Genomic DNA, 23,279 nt, shown 5'->3' with positions numbered 1-23,279 from the left:
ATACTATAATTCAGTAAATATGGTGCAATGTGCTACATTCATTTAGGTTTCCTGATTTTTCTGCATTACAATCGAGACTTCTGCAGAATGCAACCTGGCCTAAATAAACCTCTACAGAAAGCATTAAATTTTCACTAATGCAGTCGACTTTTGCTTGCAAAAGTCAACTTTACCATTTATATGCTCTTTAACTTAAAGAAAAGCTTCATTAAGTATCTATTAAAATGGTAAGCTGTACAGAGCATTTCAGTGTCAACATAGTCACATCTTTTTGAAGTTAACAATGAACCTGCTGCACTTCTTTTAATCACTGATGAACATACAGAACCATGAAGCATCAGATTAAACAGTTCAAATTCCCTGAGGAGCTAATCCATTTCAGAAATCAACAGTCTTTCTATTCATCATCATTGGAATCAATAAGCCTCAAATTTCCTGCCCGAGTCTGTATAATGCAACTGAAATTAGTCTCGCCAAGATGTTTCATCACAGTTTGTTGATCTCCACAAATACGAGGCATGGAAATACATTTAACGAAGTGTAAACTGTGTAGAAGGACCACATGGAGAGGAACAGAAGCTATAGACTATGTATTGTGCAATTAGTATATTAGTATCAGCTCTGCCTCAGTTGATAGCACTCTCGCCCCTGAGTCACAAGGTTCCAAGTTCAAGTCCCACTCCAGGGCTTGAGCACAAAAATCAAGACTGACACTCCAGTGCAGGACTGAGGGAGTGCTGCACTGTCGGAGGTACAGTCTTTCAGATGAGATATTAAACCAAGGCCCCATCTGCTTGCTCAGGTGGACGTAAAAAATCCCGTGGGACTATTTCGAAGAAGAGCAGGGGAGCTATCCCCAGTGCCCTGACCAGTATTTATCCCTCAATCAACATCACAAAAACAGATTATCTTGTCATTATCACATTGTTGTTTGTGGTAGCTTGCTGTGTGCAAAATTGGCTGCCACATTTCCTCCAACAGTGACTACACTTCAAAAATACTTCAATAAAAGCAAAATACTGCGGATGCTGGAAATATTCAGCAGGTCTGGCAGCATCTGCAGACAGAGAAACAGTTAACGTTTCAGGTCTATGTGTTTTCATCAGAACTGAAAGAATTCTTTTCTAACCTTTGCCAGTTCTGATGAAGGGTCACTGACCTGAAATGGTAACTTTGCTTCTCTCTGCACAGATGCTGCCTGACCTGCTGAGCATTTCCAGCACTTTGTTTTTATTTTAGTCTTTTTAATGGTTTGAATGATGGGCCTTTTTGACCTATTAAAATCCACAACCATCTTTAGTTTAAGAAATAGCTGGATAAGTACACTTTTAAAAACTGTAAAGAAATTAAAAGGTTTAATGTGGAAACTCAAAACCATTCCTAAAAATATCTGTTCTGATCTTTGCTTTTGGAATAAATTTTATGAAAGATTTTTTATACATCGCAGTGTATATTCCCATTAACTAACCAGTAAGTCATAAGCTGGCAGTTACTTTGAGCAATCACACTTCTGCTCTTTTCAATGAACAAAATACTAAGTAAAGGCAATCGAGCAGCCTAATTGCCCAAACCACCAATGAAAAATAATTTATGGCAGAAGTACTTAAATCATATAAAAATTACAATCAGCCATCTGATACAAACATTCAGAGTGATGCATTATCAAATATTCTTGACTACAATTTTGATCGCTGGTGAAGCACAGATAGAGCATTTATGTCTCTGATGTTCCCTCTGTTAATACTGTGAATGTTTTCTTTTGTCTTGCTCATTTGAAAGCTACTACCAAAACCTTCAGACACCATTAGCTGAACACAGCACATTAATTTTGTATTCACCTGCTCACCCATCTCTACAAATCTATTTTGTGACACAGTAAGAATTGCTTCCTTAGTGTGGGGGGTGGATCAATGTAACATACATTCCTGCAGTGTCTTGTGATACATTCATTTATAACGAATGCTGATTTGATTTAAGAGCTGTTTCATGAGATTCACAGGGAAGCCTGGCAAGTTGGAAGCCTGGGACAGCTACACAACCTTGTCATTTAATGGCATTTCATATTATTTCAGAGCAAATTACAATCAAAATATCACCCACCCCCACATTTAGAGGACTACTATATTAACCTTAAACTATTTTTTTCTATCTGTATTATTGCACAATTCAAAATTTAAATGAAACAAGATAGAAGCATGATTACAATGATCTGGTTGGCCTTGAATACTTATTAACCTCCTGTTTAATTCTGTGCCTATGTATTTTATTGATGGACATGCAAGTAATAGGTACATGAAAGGTGATTCTCACCAGACACTCAAGCAGCCGTGCTGGTCGAGCAATAACGATCATCAGTTTCTTCACCAGCTGGGTCACAAATGTTACCTCTGAACTCTCTGACCGTTCATGGGCCTGTAAAATAAAAGTCACATTAACATTTCAACAAGGGGTGCACTAAGCCAGCACACAATTTATTCCTGCAACAACAGAAATTCCATTGTGCATACATGCCACGCTATGTCCTCTACCTCAAAAATAAGACCTTTAGTAAGAACAGAAACAGAGGGACTCAACTTGTAATAGTGCGTCTGCCAAAATCCGTGCACACCTCTGATGCTCCAAAATTCGCAGCAAGATATTACCTTGCTCAAAAGATAATCTAGACATCTTGTTTAGATGCACTCTAAACCCTTTTTGAAACATGCTGCATTACATACTAAAGCCTCATTTGTGTCTGCAAGTTATGCCCTGACAGCAGCACACACTCATTAGCATCTGAAGCTGATGTCATGCTTGTCTGAGGAATGCCTATGTCATTCCTATACACAGTGAATCCCAATGACATAATCACCAGAATAATTTACCAAGGCAAGTTAAGTTATACTCTATCTGAAACACCATCAGTCACCACCAGTAATCACTGGAGCACGAAATTAAAATGACCCACCATTCCCTCTCCACTGCTCCATCCTAAACAGGCTCAAACTAGGTGCATGAAAAGCAATTGCAAATGTGTTTAAAGAGAAAACAAACACAAAGCATGTTTTTTTTCGACAAAAATAAATTGTACAGCTTCAAATTTTCTCTGTTAAACAAAGCTTCCCACTTTTATTCCTGCCAGTTTTTAAAATTTATATATTTTAATGCTTTCAAATTAATTTTTTTGCAACATAGGATATCTGAAAGATCATAGCAGCAAAATTAAACACTGGCAGATCGAGGTATTGGTGGGGAGTGCTGTTCAAAATGAAGCTTAACTTAATTAGACAACAAGGCTCAGATGGATGATCTGCTTCTCCCCTCCCCAAACTTTGAGGTCCACACTCTGTCTTGGGCCTTCTCTCCAGTTCTCTTTATACTCCTGTCACATTTGCTCCTGTTGCCTCTGGATTTCTTCAAAGGTTCACCGTCAACACAATGTTGACAGTACCAGGTGTACTTGCTGAGATTCCTAGCCAGACAACAGACTCCCTGTACTTTCTCTTATTCAAAGAGGCATCATTAGAGATGCAAATAATATTTTTAATGAGAGACTTATACCACAGAAATCAACAATGCCAAATTGTGGAGATGTAGTCTTCTCCCAGACAGCCACAAATATCATCTATATTACACAGATATGGTTATGGAAAAAGCTGGGAACTGATGTTGGGAAGAGGTTATCGCTTCCCACCCGAACATCATTACGTCTGAAGTCTCCCAAGGATCTATCCTTGGCCCCCTCCTACTTCTCATCTACATGCTGCTGTTCAGCAACATCATCCAAAAGCATGTCAGATTCCACATGCATGCCGATGATATCCATTTCCGCCTCACCACCACCTTCTTCAACACCTCCATTGCCTCAGTGTTGTCAGACTGCTTGTCGGTATCCAGTCCTGGATAAGCCGAAAGTTTCTCCAATTCAATATTGGGAAGACTGAAGTCACTGTCTTTGGCACCACCAATTCCATTACACTCCCTGGCCACTGTCTTAGGCTGAACCAGCATTTTCTCAACCTCTGTGTCCTATTCAAATCTGAGCTGCCTTTCAGAGCCCATATCCTTTCTATCTCAAAGACTACTTTACTTCCACTTCTGTACCATCACTGGGCTTTGCCACTGCCTCAGGCTATTTGCTGCTGAAACCCTCATTTACCTCTTTGTTAACTCAAATGCTCTCCTGGGTGGCCTTCCACCTTCCATCCTCAAAAATTTAAACTCATCCAAAACTGTGCTGCCTGTATCCTAACTCACACCAAGTCCCATTCACCTATCACCCCAGTGCTTACACTGCCATCCGTTGGCTCCTGGTCCAGCAATGCCACAATTTTAAAATGCTTATCCCAGTATTCAAACTTCTATAATGGCCTTGCCTCGCCCTAGCTTTTTAACCTCCTCCAGCCCTATAATTTTGAGAACTCTGCCTTTCTCCAACTCTGGCCTCTTGTGCATCCTTTAATTTTTGTCTGATAATGCTCCCGAGAAGCACCTTGGGACATTTTAATATGTTAAAGGTGCTATATAAATGCAATTTGCTGTTGATCACACCCAATACTCTCTGAAAGTCTTCACAGTTGCAAATTCTCTGTCTGCTATCCTATTGTCTAATACTTACAGATGGACAGTGAAGTATAGTACACCCGAACAGCCATGAGATACCTTTGGTCCGGCAAAACAACATAGTACAATATGCTATACACTGAAACATGCATATGTACCACATGCTTTTAATGTCTAGCTGATGCTCATTGTTAAAAGTCACAATCATACAATTCAATTTCCATCAACCTGCACAGCAACATCTTTGACTCTATTTCACTGCTGTCATGCAGGCCCCCACCTGCCAAGAATGAGGCACATTATTTCCACCACATGGACATTAAATTTCAAATTGTTGCTGGGAAGAACAGAAGGCCTGTGACAAGGGGTTGTCAGGTCCCTGGCTGGAAAGACATTTTTGCATATTAACAGACAGTGTTTGGGAACAAAACAATTCACAAACAGACGTGGTCAAACCAGTTAGTCACATGACTAACCTGCTTGGCAGTTTGGGTTTATTTTCTGAATTGTACAGTTTTGAACTGAGAGCCGTCAGAAAGCAGAATGCTCCTGGACTGAAGAAGACCTCCTGTCTGCCTCCATCTCTTGGAACTCCAAAACCCATTGAAGACACATGAACCCCAAGAGAGAAAAGGCTGCTACAGTGAACAAGGTTTAAGAAGAATACTGGGCCCCAACAAAAAGCAAGATTTACCTACAATCAAGAACTCTACAGTGAGCTCGAAGACTTGCAACAAAAACTCTTCAGATATTGCCTCAAAATTTTCCACTTTATTTTACTTCTCTTTTCTGCCTCTATTTGCATGTGTGTATCGCGTATGCATGCCAGTGTGGGCACGTCATGTAGGCTTCAACCGAATTAGAGTTTAAGTTTAATAAATTTCACTTTTCTTCCTTAAACCTGAGAAAATCTGTTTGGCTGGTTTCTTTGCCTTATAATTAGAAAGCGGTGAACAAGGATTCACCAAGGTTGAGCTAAAAATATGGTGTTTTTAAAATTAAACCTCGTTACGGTAAGACCAGGTGAAGGTCCTAGACCTCTTTCTCACCTGGTCGTAATGCTATATATAAATCAAATCCAAACTAAATCAGGCACTTTCACTTTGATGCAAATGGCAATAACAATATGCTGGTGATAAAGTTTGTAAACAAGGGGGATTGCAGATCATTGCATCAACTTCCAGACACTCATTCAGTTTGAAATGCTTTACTGTACTTTTATTGTTTCCAGGTGCATTCTGGGTTCTTGTTGAAATGCACACATAATGACTGCATGGATAAGCTGATTTTAGTTTGATATATCTCATGCAAGTTTCAAACTTTAGAGCTTTCATTGTAATATCAAATAATTTCATAAACAAATAGCACTTTCATGAAGGCTGGAATTTTACATCCCCAAACGAGTGGGCTGGTGGGGGGGGGGAGGGGGAGGTGTAAAATTCAGTGGGGAGGTGGGGCGTGAGCCGTTCCCGACCCCCTCCCTCCCAGCGCCAATTTACACAGGGTGGCAGCATGATAAATGGCCCACCTGCCCCAGGCCAATCAAGGCCCTTAAGGGGCCAATTAACTGGCACTTAAGGGCCTCTGCCCACCTCCACAGGTTACGTTAACCGTGGCAGGCGGGCGGCTGAGGACTCAGAAAGCCCGCCTGATGAAAGCAGGCAGCCTGCTTGCAGGCTGGGGGCCTCCTGATCAGGCATCCTGTGCCCCACGGAGGGCCGCCCTGAAGACCCAACCACCCCCAATGCACAACACTCCCCCCCGGCCCCCCTAACCAACCTCCCTTGCCTCACCAGGACCAGACCGATTGTCCCCGGCGAGGACCTAAAACTTTACCATTTTTCTGGGGCCGTCCTTCATCTTCATCCGATGGCTGGGTGTAGTCCCAGCAGTGACCACCTTTCCCAGTGGCGCTGCCAGGACTAAAAGCTGCCGGCCCACTGATTGGCTGGCAGCTCCATTAGGCGGGACTTCCTGCCTCAAGGAGGTGGAAGTCCCGCCCAAGACCTATTAAAGGCTTGGGAGCAAAAAATCCCGGTGTGGCTCCCCAGAATCAGTGAAGACGGGCTCGCCACTCACTTTTCAGCCGGTGGACGGGGCCTCCCGCCCAACGAAAAATTCCAGCCTAAGTCACAGATTTGCACTCTATACTTTAAATAGATTTGATAAAGTTATAGGGCAAAAAATAACATAGGGAAGGCTGGGAGTTCAACACAAGAATGAGCACTGATCCAAAGGTAAGATTTGCTGAGAAACTCATTGTTGTACACCACAGTGACAAAGGTGGCGATTCAAGGAGTTTTGAAGCAATCCTTAATGATCACGCTAAATCAAAAGTGTAATTCAAATTTAATGCTGCCTTTGTGTTATTAGTTAAACCTCTCTAATGGTGATTTGAGATTCATTCCAAAACTAGAGTAGTGGTTCCCAGTGCAGCCCACAGCTTGCAATAACTAGGTAAGCCATCACCTGAATTAAGTAATTTATCACTTTTAAAGATGGCACACGAAGAGTGTATAATGCTTGTACTTATATAGTTATTGAAAGAACTGTACAGTGTTCCTATAGCATCATTTGATGCACGGTGTTAAATGTCATCAGTTGTCTACCTCGTAATTGGCCCAATAATCCCATATTTATTGACCCTGACTCTCCACTTACTGCCTTTCAGAAATAACTTTCCCACAAGCAGCAGTAAAACTTGCTTATCTACAGCAAGTTGGCCTTCACTGCTGTTTTCAATGGGGGTGGTGGGGTGAGGGGGAAGCTTGCAATATGGTCATTTCCAGGTTTCAGCAAAAACTGAACGGCTTTAAACTAGTGTCTTAACAGACTAATTTACATGTACAATGTTCAAATTAAAAAATTAGGTGATATCTGCAGCAAAAAATTCTGTAAATATATAGCAGGTTCATTAGCATCTACAAAGGGAAAGGACAGGATAAAATTTGGTTACAACAATCGTATTTTTCTTTCAGATTGCCAGCATTTGCATTTCTTTCTTTTTATTTACATTTGCAGGAGTGTTTTGTAGTTCGACTTGAATCATATTTATTTCTTGTGACTGAGGAATAGTCTGAATGTGACTTAGTATTAACAGACAAATTAGTTATGTTGCCACATTAGTAAATTAAAACAAAAGAGACACTTACATCTTGAAGTAGCTTCTCCAGGTTCTCTTGCAATTCAAAGAAGTATCTGGAGGTGATGAGCCTATCTCGGGATTTTGCCAGGGAGTCTCTAGCCAGCTCAATAACCTGATGGTGGATAAAGCTGAGTACTCCATCAGCTAATGGCAGCACATTCTCGGGAGCGCTGGACGTGATGAACTCCTGGAGGTTCTCTTCCATTTGAGCCGTAGCCTATTAAGTGAAATTTGTTTGCCACATTTTATCCGCAATAAATCTGATTTTTCTTGCTCTTTTTGCTAAATTTTAAATAAAACGAATGTAGTATTCGCTAGAGGCACTGTTGCTATGGTATTGTCTTGCAAGACACTTTGTGTATCTGATAAAGAACAAAATTGCATTTACAAAGCACCTTTCACATCCTCAGGACATCCCAAAGCACTTTACAATCTGGTTATGGTTATTTTGTATATAAAACAGTATGTTGGATAGCATTTTTATTTGGCTGATTATATTTTCTTTTGAGAGACCAAGGTGAAGGTTCAAGGCCCAGTAGTGTAGGAAGTCACCAAGGTTAAAAAGAATATATTGCAGTAAATCAGGCATAGCTTTTAAAAGATTGAAGGCTGTAAACAGAAGGAAAGATTGAGGGACATGGAGCCTGTGAAAAAAGTAGAGTGGTCATCTTGAGAGTGTGTGTACAGGCAAATAAAGTTGCAAGTTTTAATTCATGGAAGAGTTGATCTGCTTGTGCAAATTGTCATCTAGCCACAAATATGAGAAAATGCATTGGGAATAAGGCCTGGAGCTTCCATAGTCTTGAGATACCAGGAAACGACGAGTTGAACTGAGCATTGCACCACTATTTCAAGGCAGTGGGAAATATGAGGAGAATGAGCACCTGTGATAGCATTTTTGCAGCATAGAAGAAACAAGAGTACAAAGTTCAAAGAAGCTCTGACAATAGTCGTATCAATTCATTCTCAGCTTGGGGATGATGCTGGCGAGACTGCAGCTATTGCCCATACTTACTTTCCCTCAGAAAGTGGTGGTGATCTTCCTCCTGTTTGTATAATGGAGTGGTTCAGTAGACCATTTCAGAGGGTAGTAAGAGTTAACCATATAGTGTGGACTAGAATTACATGCAGGTCAGGACATTACTGAGCCAGGTGAGATTTTACAACAAAATGGCAGTTTTTTTTTTGTGATGGCCCACAAATTACCTGATTTTTAAAAATTCATTTTCACTACTTGTCATAATAGGATTTGTTCCCATGACCTCTATGCTGCTAGTCCAGTATCATAAACACTACACTACTGTACTCAAAATGCAGCAAGCAAGTTTACAAGTTAGAGATGAGAGTGGGACCAGGTGCTAAGTTTTTTCTTCTTACCCAGTGTAAAGAAAGTTGATGAATGTAGAATAGTCATCAGCAAAAGATTGGATTAATGGAGGAAGTTATTGATACAAAGTGTGGGAGAGGAGGCAGAGCTTTGCAAAAGAATTAAGCTAATACAAGACCGGGCAATATGAAAAGAAAATACAGAGGCATCAACAGAAATTTAGTGGGAGGCTACATGATTGTAACTTGTTTAGAACTGCATGGGGCCAGATCCTATCAAAGGTTTTGAAGATGTCCAATGTAATTACAGATGATTCATCAGTTCCAGATATGCAAAACATGGGCAACAAAATGATTAATAGAATAGTGATGCAAAAACCATACTGGCAAGCATGCATATGGCCAGAATTTTCAAGGTAATGGATAACTTCAGAGTTAACATCAGTTTCTACAACTAAAATAAAATACCAAAGCAAGGGCAATAGTTTACGATGTAAGAGGGATTATTTTTCTTCAGGACTGAATGAACACAAACAAAAGGGATTAAGCTGATCATTGTGGCAACTCCTTCATCACACAAACAGCAGCAGTTCAAGAAGATACACTGCCACTTTCTCAGGGCATCTAGTGATGGCTAATAACTGTTGACTTTGCCAATGACACCCACATCACGAGAATGAATTAAAAAAAAGTTTAGACGGACGTGGATAGAGAAGTATCACGGAATAGGATATTTTTCAAACATTGGGACTGGCCAAATTAATTCCAATAGCCTTTTTCTGACCTGTACATTTCTATGCACTTTCCAGATTTTGAAGTAGATCAAAAGCTTGAGTGGGATTAGTTAAATGAAGAAAGGCATAGGACACGGGTTTGCTTCATACAAAAGCATGTATCTCAAGGAAAATGGGAGAGAAACCACCACGACCAGAGGTCCTATTAGAATCCAAACAGCAGAGTCTTTTTGGGCATAAAATTTGATAAAATGGCACAATGGAAAGAATTGCTTGAACAAGATCACAAAGATGAACTGTTTAATCACTCCCTCTCCACCACCTTTAATGCCATTGACCCATGAGAACTATTACTCTCTCTCACCCCAATCTTTCTCCCTGGTATGCCCCTCATTTCCACTCCATTAATCCCAAGACGTGAACATCATTAGCAAACAACTGGCTTAACCACCTATCACCAGATTTGGCTGGACCGCTTAAAGCATCATCAGTTTATGCGCGACATCTCTAAAACTGCTCACTGTTCAAAGATCATCCAGGAATGCAAAGATAATCCCTGGTTTCAGGATTAAGGAAAATCCCAAGGCTTTTTATACGTATATAAAGAGCAAGAGGGTAACCAGGGAAAGGGTTGGCCCACTCAAGAACACAGATGGGAATCGATGTGTGGAGTCAGAGGAAATGGGCGAAGTGCTAAATGAGTACTTTGCATCAGTATTCACCAAAGAGAAGGACTTGGTGGATGATGAGCCTAGGGAAGGGAGTGCAGATAGTCTCAGTCATCTCATTATCAAAAAGGAGGAGGTGTTGGGTGTCTTGCAAAGCATTAAGGTAGATAAGTCCCCAGAGCCTGATGGGATCTACCCTAGAATACTGAGGGAGGCAAGGGAAGAAATTGCTGGGGCCTTGACAGAAATCTTTGCATCCTCATTGGCTACAGGTGAGGTCCCAGAGGACTGGAGAATAGCCAATGTTGTGCCTTTGTTTAAGGAGGGTGGCAAGGATAATCCAGGAAATTATAGGCCGGTGAGCCTTACGTCAATGGTAGGGAAACTATTAGAGAGGATTATTCGGGACAGGATTTACTCCTATTTGGAAACAAACGAACTTATTAGCAAGAGACAGCATGGTTTTGTGAAGGGGAGGTCGTGTCTTACTAATTTGATTGAGTTTTTTGAGGAAGTGACGAAGATGATTGATGAAGGAAGGGCATTGGATGTTATCTATATGGACTTCAGTAAAGCCTTTGACAAGGTCCCGCATGGCAGACTGGTACAAAAGGTGAAGTTACACGGGATCAGAGGTGAGCTGGCAAGATGGATACAGAACTGGCTCGGTCATAGAAGACAGAGGGTATCAGTGGATGGGTGTTTTTCTGAATGCAGGGATGTGACTAGTGGTGTTCTGCAGGGATCAGTGCTGGGACCTTTGCTCTTTGTAGTATATATAAATGATTTGGACGAAAATGTAGCTGGTCTGATTAGTAAGTTTGCGGACGACACAAAGGTTGGTGGAGTTGCAGATAGTGATGAGGATTGTCAAAGGATATAGCAGGATATAGATCGGTTGGAGACTTGGGCAGAGAAATGGCAGATGTAGCTTAATCCAGACAAATGTGAGGTAATGTATTTTGGAAGGTCTAATGCAGGTGGGAGGTATACAGTAAATGGCAGAACCCTTAGGAGTATTGACAGGCAGAGAGATCTGGGCGTACAGGTCCACAGGTCACTGAAAGTGGCCATGCAGGTGGATAAGGTAGTCAAGAAGGCATACGGCATGCTTGCCTTCATCGGTCGGGGCATAGAGTATAAAAATTGGCAAGTCATGTTGTAGCTGTACAGAACCTTAGTTAGGCCACACTTCGAATATTGCGTGCAATTCTGGTCGCCACACTACCAGAAGGACATGGAGGCTTTGGAGAGGGTACAGAAGAGGTTTACCAGGATGTTGCCTGGTCTGGAGGGCATTAGCTATGAGGAGAGGTTGGAAAAACTCGGATAGTTTTCACTGGAACGACGGAGGTGGAGGGGCGACATGATAGAGGTTTACAAAGTTATGAGCGGCATGGACAGAGTGCATAGTCAGAAGCTTTTTCCCAGGGTGGAAGAGTCAGTTACTAGGAGACATAGGTTTAAGGTGCGAGGGGCAAAGTTTAGAGGGGATGTGCAAGGCAGGTTTTTTACACAGAGGGTGGTGAGTGCCTGGAACTTGATGCCAGGGGAGGTGGTGGAAGCAGATACGATAGCGACGTTTAAGAGACATCGTGACAAATATATGAATAGGAAGGGAATAGAGGGATATGGGCCCCGGAAGTGCAGAAGATGTTAGTTTAGGCAGGCATCAAGATCGGTGCAGGCTTGGAGGGCCGAATGGCCTGTTCCTGTGCTGTACTGTTCTTCTCCACCACAAACTATCTTCTTAGTCTACCCTTCCCTGTTTCCTCCACCTTCACATCTGACAATAAGTGCGAGGAGCACATGTACTTCATGTCACAAATATTGAAACCATCCATTCAGCTGGCTCTGCTGATTTCCTCCCTTCTTCTAGTCCATCAGGACAAATCTTCCTAAATGTTCCCTACTGCCCTGGCCCTGAACTCACGTCTTTCTCTGGATTCTATCCCATCTCCTTGAGATCCACCTCTTGCTTGCTCGATCCAAATCTGACCAGACTCCTGACCACAGAACTTCCATTCCTGGGTCCCTTGTTATCTCACATTGTTTAATGGGTTCCTCTCCTCAGGTACTGTTACCCCCCCAACTCACTTCAAACCTGTCATCACCCCTTCAATCAAAAACACTACCCTTGACCCCTCCGTCCTTGCAAACTAATGCCCCATTTCCTCCCTTTCCTCTCCAAAGTCCTTGAACATGTTGTAACTTTCCAAATCCATGCCCATTTTCCCACAATTCTGTACTTGAATCCCTCCAATTAGGCTTCCAGCCCAGCCGCAGTACTAAAAGGGCCCTCGTCAAAGTCAAAAGTAACATCCTTTGTGACCGTGAGCATGATAAACTATCCCTCCTCATCCTTATCAACCTATCTGCAGCTGTTGATGCACCATCCTCCTCCAACTCCTCTTCTCCATTATCCAGCTGGGTGGAACTAGCTTGGTTCCATTCTTACCTATCTATTTATAGCCAAAGAATCACCTGCAGTGGTTTCTCTTCCCACTCCCACACTGCTACCTCTGGAGTCCCCCAAAGATCTATCCTATCCTTGGCCCCCTTCTATTTCTCATCTACATGCTACAACTTGGTGATATAATTCGCAAACACATCAGTCTCTACCTCACCATCACCTCTTTAGACTTCCTCCACTGTCTCCGATTTGACACACTGTGTCCAACATGCAATTTTGCATGAGCAGAAATTTCCTCTAACTAAATATTGGGCAGATTGAAACCATCGTCTTCAGTCCCTGTCCCAAACTCTGTTCCCCGATGACTGTTTCCATCCCTGGCAACTGTCTTTAGCTGAGCAAGGGCATTCGCAAACTTTTGGTGTTATGTTTGAGGTGAATTTCCCACCACATATCCGCACCATACCAAGACTGCCTACTTTTAACCTTCATAATTTCACTCAACTTGGATCCTACCTCAGCTCAACTGCTGCTGAAACCCTCATCTACACCTTTGTTACTGAGATTTAACTATTCCAATGCTCTCCTGGCTGGCCTCCCATCTTCCACCTTAGTTAAACTTGTGATCCAAAACTCTGCTGCTCTTACCTTCACTCACTCCAAATCTCATTCGTCCACCACCCCTGAGCTTGTTGACTTCACCCTGACACCCAGTATCACAACACCTCAATATTAAAATCCTTATTCTCGTTTTCAAATGCCTCCATGGCCTCACACCTCCCTATCTCTGCAGCCTCTTCCAGCTCTACAAGCCTTCAAGATCACTGCGCTCTTCCATTTTGGCCTCTTGTGCATCCCTGATTTTAATCACTCCATCACTGGTGGCCATGGTTTCAGCTGCCTTGGCCCTAAATTCTGGAATTATCTTTCTAAACCTCTCCACCTCTCTCTCCTTTAAGATGCTCCTTAAAACCTATTTCTTTGATCAAGCTTTTGATCTTCTGTCCTGATATTCGCCTTCTGTGGCTTGATGCCAAAAATCTCTTTATTGATTTCGCTCTTGTTAAGCGCGTTAGGATGTTTTACTATATTAAATGCACGATATAAATGTAAGTTGTTGTTGTTAAGTTGGAGGCAAAAAGTGAGCCAAAAAGGACAATTTGCTCTTTAGGAGAACCAGCAAGTATCTCATCAGGACAGAAGAGGGGTGTGAAGGAGGATTTACAGAAGATACGACGACTTTGGTAAGTAAACAAGATCAGCAGCGCTGGAGATGCAGGGAGACAATAGTTGACACTCTTTTTGATTAAGTTGAATCAAGCAGCTCTATTATCAGATCTACAGAAGTTACAAGCAGAGATAAAGTTACTTTAGGATGCTTCTGTATGATAAGTAACAGTTGTGAACAGCTGAATCTTTACAAGAAACAGCTGAGCGACAGGTATGGCTGAACTAAAATGTAGCACCAAATCTGACAGAAGGAGAAGAGTGAGCTATAAACCTCCCCATGCCAACTGGAGTACCACCAGTTGAACAGACGAAAGATCTGAAAAGTTGCATTTGGACCAAGCAAAGGTAGCACAGAATTTGCAAAGATCAATCCAGCTGATTTGACTCAGAGGACTAAAACAGATTGGACTAGTTGTAAAAAGGGATCCATTGTAGAGTATTAGCATAGTATCATAAATGTTATATCGGAACACTAATAAATACATATTTAGGAATATGTGAAAATTCAATAGATACCCCTTCCTTTAGAAGCAACTAAAGGGCAGATGCCACAAAAGCCTATTGAATTTTCGAAATATTTTAAACAAATCATATTCACACTGACATGCTGAAGTCAGAGCAGACATTTATGGATTTACCTTAATACATTAAAAACATACAATTTTCAAGCAATACATGTGTATAGATATTGAATTAATGAGCTGCCTTTAAAAAAAATTATCACTACTGACCTTCGGAAATCTTTCTTTATACACATGGTTCATCATTACTATCTCATTGTCATAGAAACAAGGGGATCGTCCGGGACTGTGATTTTAAAAACAAAAGTACACATACAAAAAGTGTAAGTAACAAAACATATTGTATTTCATTTTTAGGAATAATGTCAGTATTTCATCAGTAACTGTACTACAAACTTGAGAATCATTGTTGCTTCAATGGATCTGACACTTGTATGAGGTAATACATTATGTCATGAGAAACTGTTTACAAACCACATTTACTCAATCAGAAATGTAATTATATGGCTAATTGCTTGAAGAAAGAGCAAATGGCAGACACTTTTCAATCCATTGTAGCTCTTTGGAAGATAGAATGATAATGCAATGCCCCATTCACATTTCATTATGTAGAAGGATTCGGTATGTCCCAGCAAACACCACAAACGGCTGCTGGAAAATGAAAATACAACATAGCTTTTTAATAAAAACAGGAAGTGCTGGAAAAACTCTCAGCAGGTCTGGCAGCATCTGTGGAGAGAGAAGCAAAGTTAACGTTTCAGGTCAGTGACCCTTCTTCAGAACTGGCAGATATAAGAAATGTAAAAGATTTTAAGCAAGTAAAGCAGGGGTGGGGCAAGAGATAACTAAAGAGAAGGTATCGATAGGACAAGGTCACAGAATAGCTGACCAGAAGGTCATGGAGCAAAGGCAAACAATATGTTAATGGTGTGCTGAAAGACAAAACATTAGTACAGATAGGGTGTTAATGGACTGAAACTGAACAGCCACAAGCACAAACATGAAAGAAAAGTGGGTAGGCACAGTAGAAACAAACTGAACAAACTAAAATAAAATAAACACAAAAAAAGAGAAAAAATAAATAAAAATAAAAGTAAAATGGGGGGCCTGTCATGCTCTGAAATTATTGAACTCAATGTTCAGTCCGGCAGGCTGTAGCATGCCTAATCGTTAAATGAGAAGCTGTTCCTTGAGCTTGCGTTGATGTTCACTGGAACACTGCAGCAATCCCAGGACAGAGATATGAGCATGAGAGCAGGGGGGTGTGTTGAAGTGGCCAGCAAGCAGAAGCTGGAGGTCATGCTTTCGGACTGAGCAGAGGTGTTCCGCAAAGCGGGCACCCAGTCTCCGTTTGGTCTCCCCAAAGTAGAGGAGACCACATTGTGAGCAGCGAATACAGGATAAAACATTGAAAGAAGTACACGTAAATCGCTGCTTCATCTGAAAGGAGTGTTTGGGGCCTTGGATAGTGAGGAAAGAGGAGGTAAATGAGCAGGTATTATACCTCCTGCGCTTGGAGGGTGAGGTGCCGTGGGAAGGGGACGAGGTGGTGGGGGTAATGGAGGAGTGGACCAAGGTGTCGCGGAGGGAACGATCCCTTCAGAATGCTAACAGGGGAAGCGAGGGCAAGATGCCTTTGGTAGTGGCATCACGCTGGAGGTGGCGGAAATGGCGGAGGATGATCCTTTGGATATGGAGGCTGATGGGGTGGAAATTGAGGACAAGAGGAAACCTGTCGTGGTTCTGGGAGGAAGGGGAAGGGGTGAGGGTAGAGGTGCGGGAAATGGGCCGGACACAGTTGAGGGCCCTGTCAACCACAATGGGGGGGATTCCTCGGTTGAGGAAAAAAGAAGACATATCAGAAGCGCTGTCATGGAAGGTAGCATCATTAGAGCAGATGTGTCGGAGACAGAGAAACTGGGAGAATGGAATGGAGTCCTTACAGGAGGCCGGGTGTGAAGAAGTGTAGTCGAGGTAGGTGTGGCAGTCGGTGGGCTTATAATGAATATTAGTAGTCAGTCTATCCTCAGAGATGGAGACAGAGAAGTCGAGGAAGGGAAGTGTCGGAGATGGAGATTTTTAATAATCTGACCATTGTTTAATGTAGCATATAGCAGGGTAAAGCTGACATTTTCATCTGTTGCATGAGACAGGAGTGTCAGGTAAGTCATTGTTCTTTCCAAATTAATTTATTAGGTCAGTTGTGTTTAAGGACTTTTGTCCCTTTGGGACAAAGCTTCTGTTCCAATTTATCTTAAAGAATTTACATTAAACATTTGTTTTTATTGAATCTTGGAATTCCACAAAGCACCTTTTTGCTTATATGTTCCACAAATGACAATGTTCCCTCTAAGCTACATGGCCCAAAATTTCCTGTGCAGGCCACAAACAAACATTTAAAGGGGTTGTGCAGTTAAACAAATTGCCTGTGCAGATGACAGATCAAAAAAATGGTAACTACAATAACGACTCTTTTGATTTTGCTGCTTATCTGTTTAAGCTGATTCAGAGGAAAGCACATTTGATTTAATCTATTCATTAAGCATTTTCCTTTATCTTGAATTCAATGGTTTAAATTTACTGTTGGTTTTAGTTTTCCAATAAACACGACATCTTTCCTATTTTTGTTAAGTTACTTTTTCCACTTCTCTGCTTTCATAACCCTCCCACCTCAATAATGTCTGGTAGATCCCAATAAATCACCATGTCAGTGAAAATTGCAATAAGTCTCTGTTTGAACAGAACATGCCAAGAGAACATTTTCATTTGGAAATAAAAGTTAGGGTTTCCCTTTTAGTTCTGTGATTAGAATAAATATTAAGCAGTTCAAAGATACATCAAACATCTCATACACCAACTGAAGTACTGCTTATCATTACTACTGATAATAATGGTATATAATTTGTGTAATAACCTGTGCTCAACAGTCATTATGACAAACTTTCGACCTGCCTACCTTCAAGTTAAGATTTTGCATTAATGTGATTGAAGTTGTACACCTCATCTGACCTGAGTTAAGGGCACAGGAAGGTGTGTACATAAAACAGTAGTAATAGTGTAGTTTCCTTTTTGGATTTCTGCTGTTTTATACAGTAATCTTTTAATTTATTCTTTTTTTAAAATTCATTCATGGGATGTGGGCGTCGGTGGCCAGGCCACCACTTATTGCCCATCCTTAATTGCCCTCGAGAAGGTGGTGGTGAGCTGCCTTCTTGAACTGCTGCAGTCCATGTGAGGTAGGTATACCCACAGTGCTGTTAGGAAGGGAGTTCCAGGATTTTGACCCAGCAACAGTGAAGGAATGGGGATATAGTTCCAAGTCAGGATGGTGTGTGACTTGGAGGGGAACTTGCAGGTGGTGGTGTTTCCATGCATTTGCTGCCCTTGATCTTCCAGTTGGTAGAGGTTGCGGGTTTGGAAGGTGCTGTCTAAGGAGCCTTGGTGCATTGCTGCAGTGCATCTTGTAGATGGTACACACTGCTGCCACTGTGTGTCGGTGGTGGAGGGAGTGAATGTTGAAGGTGTTGGATGGAGTGCCAATCAAGCGGGCTGCTTTGTCCTGGATGGTGTCGAGCTTCTTGAGTGTTGTTGGAGCTGCACCCATCCAGGCAAGTGGAGAGTAGTCCATCACACTCCTGACTTGTGCCTTGCAGATGGTGGACAGGCTTTGGGGAGTCAGGAGATGAGTTACTCGCCGCAATGCTATCAGTTTAATATATAATGACCGAACAACTGGATGTCACTATAATTTTCAATTGCATGAGCAGGTATATTTTCTGATATCTACATAACTACATCTATAACCTATCTCTATGAATGTGTACTCGGGATTTCACTGGATGGATGAATCAAATGTGCCAACATTTATTTTTTAAAAACTAAAAAAAAAATAACACCTCCAATTGTCTCAAATGATTCCAGACTTTCTGCCTTTACTACTCTGTTTCGAAGTTTACTCCAAATATTGACTACTGTTTGGATGAGGAATTTCAGAATACGTATTCTGATAGCAGCCTTCTGCAGTTTGAACCATGTGCCCACATATTCTACTCCAGAAGTTTAATTTAAAGTGACATTCGAAGTTAACTTTTTCTATACCCTTAACAATCGTACATAACGCTATATGGTCACTTCTCAGATGCCTCCTTTCCAGGCTGAAAAGCCCAGGTTTTTCCAGTCCTTTGTTATAACTCATATCCTTGAAACTGGAGATTAGCCTTTTGGCATTGCCTCCTGTTTGAATGTCTCTTTTTTTTTGGTGGCCAGACTGGATGCAGCATTCAAGGTTATAGATCATTATAAAATTTGCTTATTACCTCTTCTGCCCTATATATGTTTTGGCGATATAGTTCAACATCCTTTGTTGGTCGCTGTCCTTCATTGATTGGACATGTTTAGCATTGAGTGCACTAAGCCTCCTAGGTGTTTTTCAATGTCATCTTCAGCTATTTCAACACCATCCATTCAGTACATATGTCATCTATATTCCCTTCCCATGTGTAACATTTTACGTGGTCTGCATTAAATTTCGTGTCATTGTTGTGCCCACTAACACATACTGGCCAACTCATTCTCTAATTTCTCAGCAACCCCTTCTGATTCTACTGCTGCTCTTAGTTTAGTATCATCTGCAACTGCAACCACTTAGCATTGAGTTTCTGAAGCTCTGTTGTTTAGGTAAATTAGAAACAAAAGTGGTTCTAATACTGAACCCTGAGGTACCCTACCCAGGACATCCCCTCCCCCACCCCATCTGTCATAACTCTTCGATGGGATACGCTTAGTTTTCTTCAACTAGTTTCTTATTCATTCCCACAGTTTATCCTAAATCCCCAGAATTATGTTTTATTATTAATAATTTAGTATTATCCAATGTGACAGCAATTGTGTTGAAATGGACTACTGCAATAACTAGAAATACCTAGTAAAGGTTGTTAAATGTTTAATCAGGAGATTGAGATAATGTGCTCTACCTATGAAATTTACCTACAACAATTCAATCTTCAATTATTCCACCAACAACCAAAAATTTATAGGAAACCAGAAAATGCTAGAAATACCAAACAGGTTCTTTAGCATCTAAGATGAGAAAAGGCAGTTTAACGGTTTGGGAGGAGATCCTTCCCAGTATTTTTAGCATATTTTGTTTTGATTACAGATTTCCAACATTTGCCATGTATAATCAATTTTATATTATGGATTTATTGGACATGTATTTCACACCATTACCTCAAAAGTACCTTCAGTGGAGGTAAAAGGAACAAAGAATAAAACTTAGAGACACCAAGAAAGGCTTTGTAAATAATGTTGGTGTTATGATAATATTAGAAGCAATATCCCTGTTAAATCAGCCTGGCATTGTAACTAATCACAAGTTATTCACAATGTGATGGATTCTTTTGCTATTCATTAGGTGTTTTTCTATTACACAAATGCTGCATGGTTCTCAAAATAAAGACCTCACACATCTGGCAGCGTGTAAAACTAAAACCTTTTAACAGGTCTTCCAGGCAATTGGGCTTAGCAAATCCCAGCAGCTTTGCATCAGGTTTGCAATTAGCTGCACTTCAGCAACTTGGCAACACTAGCATATACAAAAGCATTTATCATACTTCAACTCTTGCACAGCTAAGAAGGAGTAGCAGCAATATCTCCATAAGTCATCTATAATGTTAAGTTAAATGCGGTACAGTAGTAAGAATCTGTTTTTTATTTTTGATAGATGATTTATTAATGACAAGATACCTTAGCTGAATATAGGTCTGTAACACCTCTTCATAGTTGTTTTATTATGCTTCTATACAAGGAGTATCAAAACTACAAAAGCCAACGATAAGACAAAAAGTGATAGAGCAACCAGTAGCTCAAGTTAATTGGACAATGCAATGTAACTAACATTTTAAATGCAATGCAATAGAAATGGAAGTGTGAATCATTCTTTGCCCCAATTACTTAATATGTTCAAACATTTCTTCTTAAATATTAAATATGCTTATGTGAAATTGATTACAATTTGATGTCTCATCATGGTATAGCCAAAGAGTACCACTTTTCAAGCTTTAAACTGCAAAGATATAAAAGGCAAGGAAAGGCAATATGAGAAAAAAGTCAAGATTGATGGTCTTTCCCTTTTCATTAAGGTTTGGAAAAATAGGTCAAGCAGGAACTTCCTCCAACAAATATTGGGAAGAGAGAAGCCATTGTCTTTGGTCCCTGCCACGAACTCCATTCCCTAAACCCAACTGAATTCCTCATCCTTGGTAACTGTCTGAGGCTGAACCAGACTGTTCGCAACCCTGCTGTCATACTTGACCCCGAAATGAGCCTCCAACCACATATCCACGCCATCACCAAGACCGCCTACTTCCACCTCCGTTACATCGCTTGACTCCACCCCTGCCTCAGCTCATCTGCCCACCCTCATCCATGCCTTTGTTAGCTCAAGACTTGACTTTTCCAATGTTCTCCTGGCAGGCCTCCCATCTTCTATAAACTCAAGTGATCCAAAATTCTGCTGATCACATCCTAACTCACACCAAGTCCTGTTCACAGTTCACCCATCACCAATGCCTCAATTTTAAAATTCTCATCCTTAGTTTAAAATTTCTCCATGACTTTGCTCCTCCCCATCTCTACAACCTTCTGTGATATCTGCGCCCCTCCAATTTTGGCTTTTTGCATATCCCCTATTGTAATCACTCCACCAGTGGCAACTGTGCTTTCAGCTGCCAAGTTCCGAGCCTCTGGAATTCCCTCCCTAAACCTCTCTGCTTCTTTAGCTCTCTCCCCTCCTTTAAGACACTCCTTAAAATCTACCTCTTTTACCAAGCTTTTGGTCACCTGTCCTAGTATCTTATGTGGCTCAGTGTCAAATTTCTTTTGATAATGGTCACGTGAAGCACCTTGGAATGTTTACTATGTTATAAAGAGGCTATATAAATGCAAGTTGTTGTCTTCAGTTAGTTAACTAATTTGTTAGTTAACTTTGTTGACTGTGGTTGAAGATCCGAGCACATAAAACTATTCAAAGCTGCTTCTGGTCTCTGGTTCTGCAGTTTTAATCCCCAGTATTAACATCAAGCATTCCCAGCCAGACATAGCAGGAATTAAATGCAGTGCAGATCTCTTATTCTCCCCCATTATGCCTCAATCCAACTTCAAATGAGTGCTTCTCTCTGCACTAGTTTAACAGGTGATTTCCTACATCAGGTATCAGGACTCTAAGGAAGATTGTAAACTTGATGCCAAAGCATGAGTAGCATTGTGATGTAGGCATTATTTGGGACCTTCCATCACAGTTGTCTGAGGTAAATTCAAACCAAGCACCAGAACTGTAATAAAAATATTACCCTTCCCACTTTTCCTCTTTTCAGAATCTGCTCCTGTTATAGTCATCTTCCAGCAGGTTCTGTTATTTGCCACATCACTCATATATATTGAAAAAAAATTGGAAAATTATAATCTTACCTCATTTTTGGTCTTAGTGCAATGTTGATAGCTTCTGAGTGGGAGGCTAGTTTTTTTTAAAAATTCAAATGGAATTTTGTTCGGAATTCAGAAGGAATGCCTTTTTTTTTCAAAAATGTTTTTTTCCTCCCAGGGAAAAAAAATTACTATTCCATCCCTGTGCTTACTAAATTTCATCTCAATATCATGCAGCAAATTTATTTTCATTGTCATCAATCCTCCTGTCACCCTGGAAATGATGCATGGAATTTAAGGAAAGCTGACAAATTGTTGATGACCTCATCTCTGAGAGAGCATGGTATTGTGTCCCTCCTAGTAACATCTTTCACAATTATAAATCTATTAGACAGTAATGACATTTAAGTAATTTCTCAGTTAGGGATTGCCTAATAAATTAATAACCACCAGGTCTCTGCATTATTTTGCTCGTCCATTATCGGACAATCCATAAGGCAAGTTGAAAACCTGACTGTTAGTTCACTGAGATAATGACACTTTAAAAAAAACAACATAGCACCACTAGAAAACATCTCAAGAAGATCAAAACATTGAATTAACCATTTAATTAATATTTATCTTGATGTGATTTTTAACATTTTTACATTGAAGTGAAGCCCTGTGGGATGCTTTTCTATATTAAAGGTGATATATGAATGCAAGTTATATTCAGACTCATTCCATGTAAAACAGTCCTCTAGTAGTCATTTGGACAGTAGTAACTGTTGATGTGAAGTTTACAATCCTGGCATCTATTGCACTCTGTCTATATACCTGGTGTGAATGTGCACAAAATGGATAATGCACTTATAGCACACAGCAGGACAGCTCATGGGAGAAATGGGGAGAGTAACATAAAGCTGGACAGCAATTCTATGGGATAGGAAACTGCAAAGTCAGCAGCAAATATGGCAAACAGACTGTAAACAGGCCTTTTTATGCTGTGGCATTAGCCCAGCTGGTTTATAGTCATTCAAGCAGTGTAATGGGCACAGGGTTGTAATTCACTGATGGTGAAAAATATTGCTTGCTTACTGAAAACGTCCACATTTTAAAGGTTCATTATCATCCAAATTTTTCCGGTTTGGAGAGCAAAAAGAGTCAATAATCACATTTATCACAATGAGCTGTCTAATTGATGTATTTCATTTTCCTTGTTATCTTGTAAGCGAATAAAAAATATTTTATCTTGTAATGGATGTTATTACATTAAAGTGCAGTTATGAAACATAAAAA

At 40.8% G+C, this 23,279-nt stretch overlaps 1 protein-coding gene across 6 annotated transcripts in view; it reads right to left on the bottom strand.

Moving 5' to 3' along the window:
* mast2 (microtubule associated serine/threonine kinase 2) overlaps window positions 1-23,279 on the bottom strand; it is a 560,338-nt gene that overhangs the window by 65,425 nt on the left and 471,634 nt on the right. For all 6 annotated transcript variants that reach the window (XM_068037080.1, XM_068037082.1, XM_068037083.1 and 3 more), the window contains 3 exons: window positions 14,790-14,865; window positions 7,695-7,904; window positions 2,311-2,412 (listed from right to left, as the gene is read on the bottom strand). In XM_068037080.1, coding sequence (XP_067893181.1) covers window positions 2,311-2,412; window positions 7,695-7,904; window positions 14,790-14,865 — 388 coding nt within the window. The remainder of the gene's footprint in view (window positions 1-2,310; window positions 2,413-7,694; window positions 7,905-14,789; window positions 14,866-23,279) is intronic.

Source organism: Heterodontus francisci, chromosome 8 (genome assembly GCF_036365525.1).
Source record: "Heterodontus francisci isolate sHetFra1 chromosome 8, sHetFra1.hap1, whole genome shotgun sequence".
Classification (NCBI taxonomy): domain Eukaryota; kingdom Metazoa; phylum Chordata; class Chondrichthyes; order Heterodontiformes; family Heterodontidae; genus Heterodontus; species Heterodontus francisci.
Note: the sequence above shows the minus strand (reverse complement) of the source record. Positions and strands in the feature narration are given on the sequence as shown.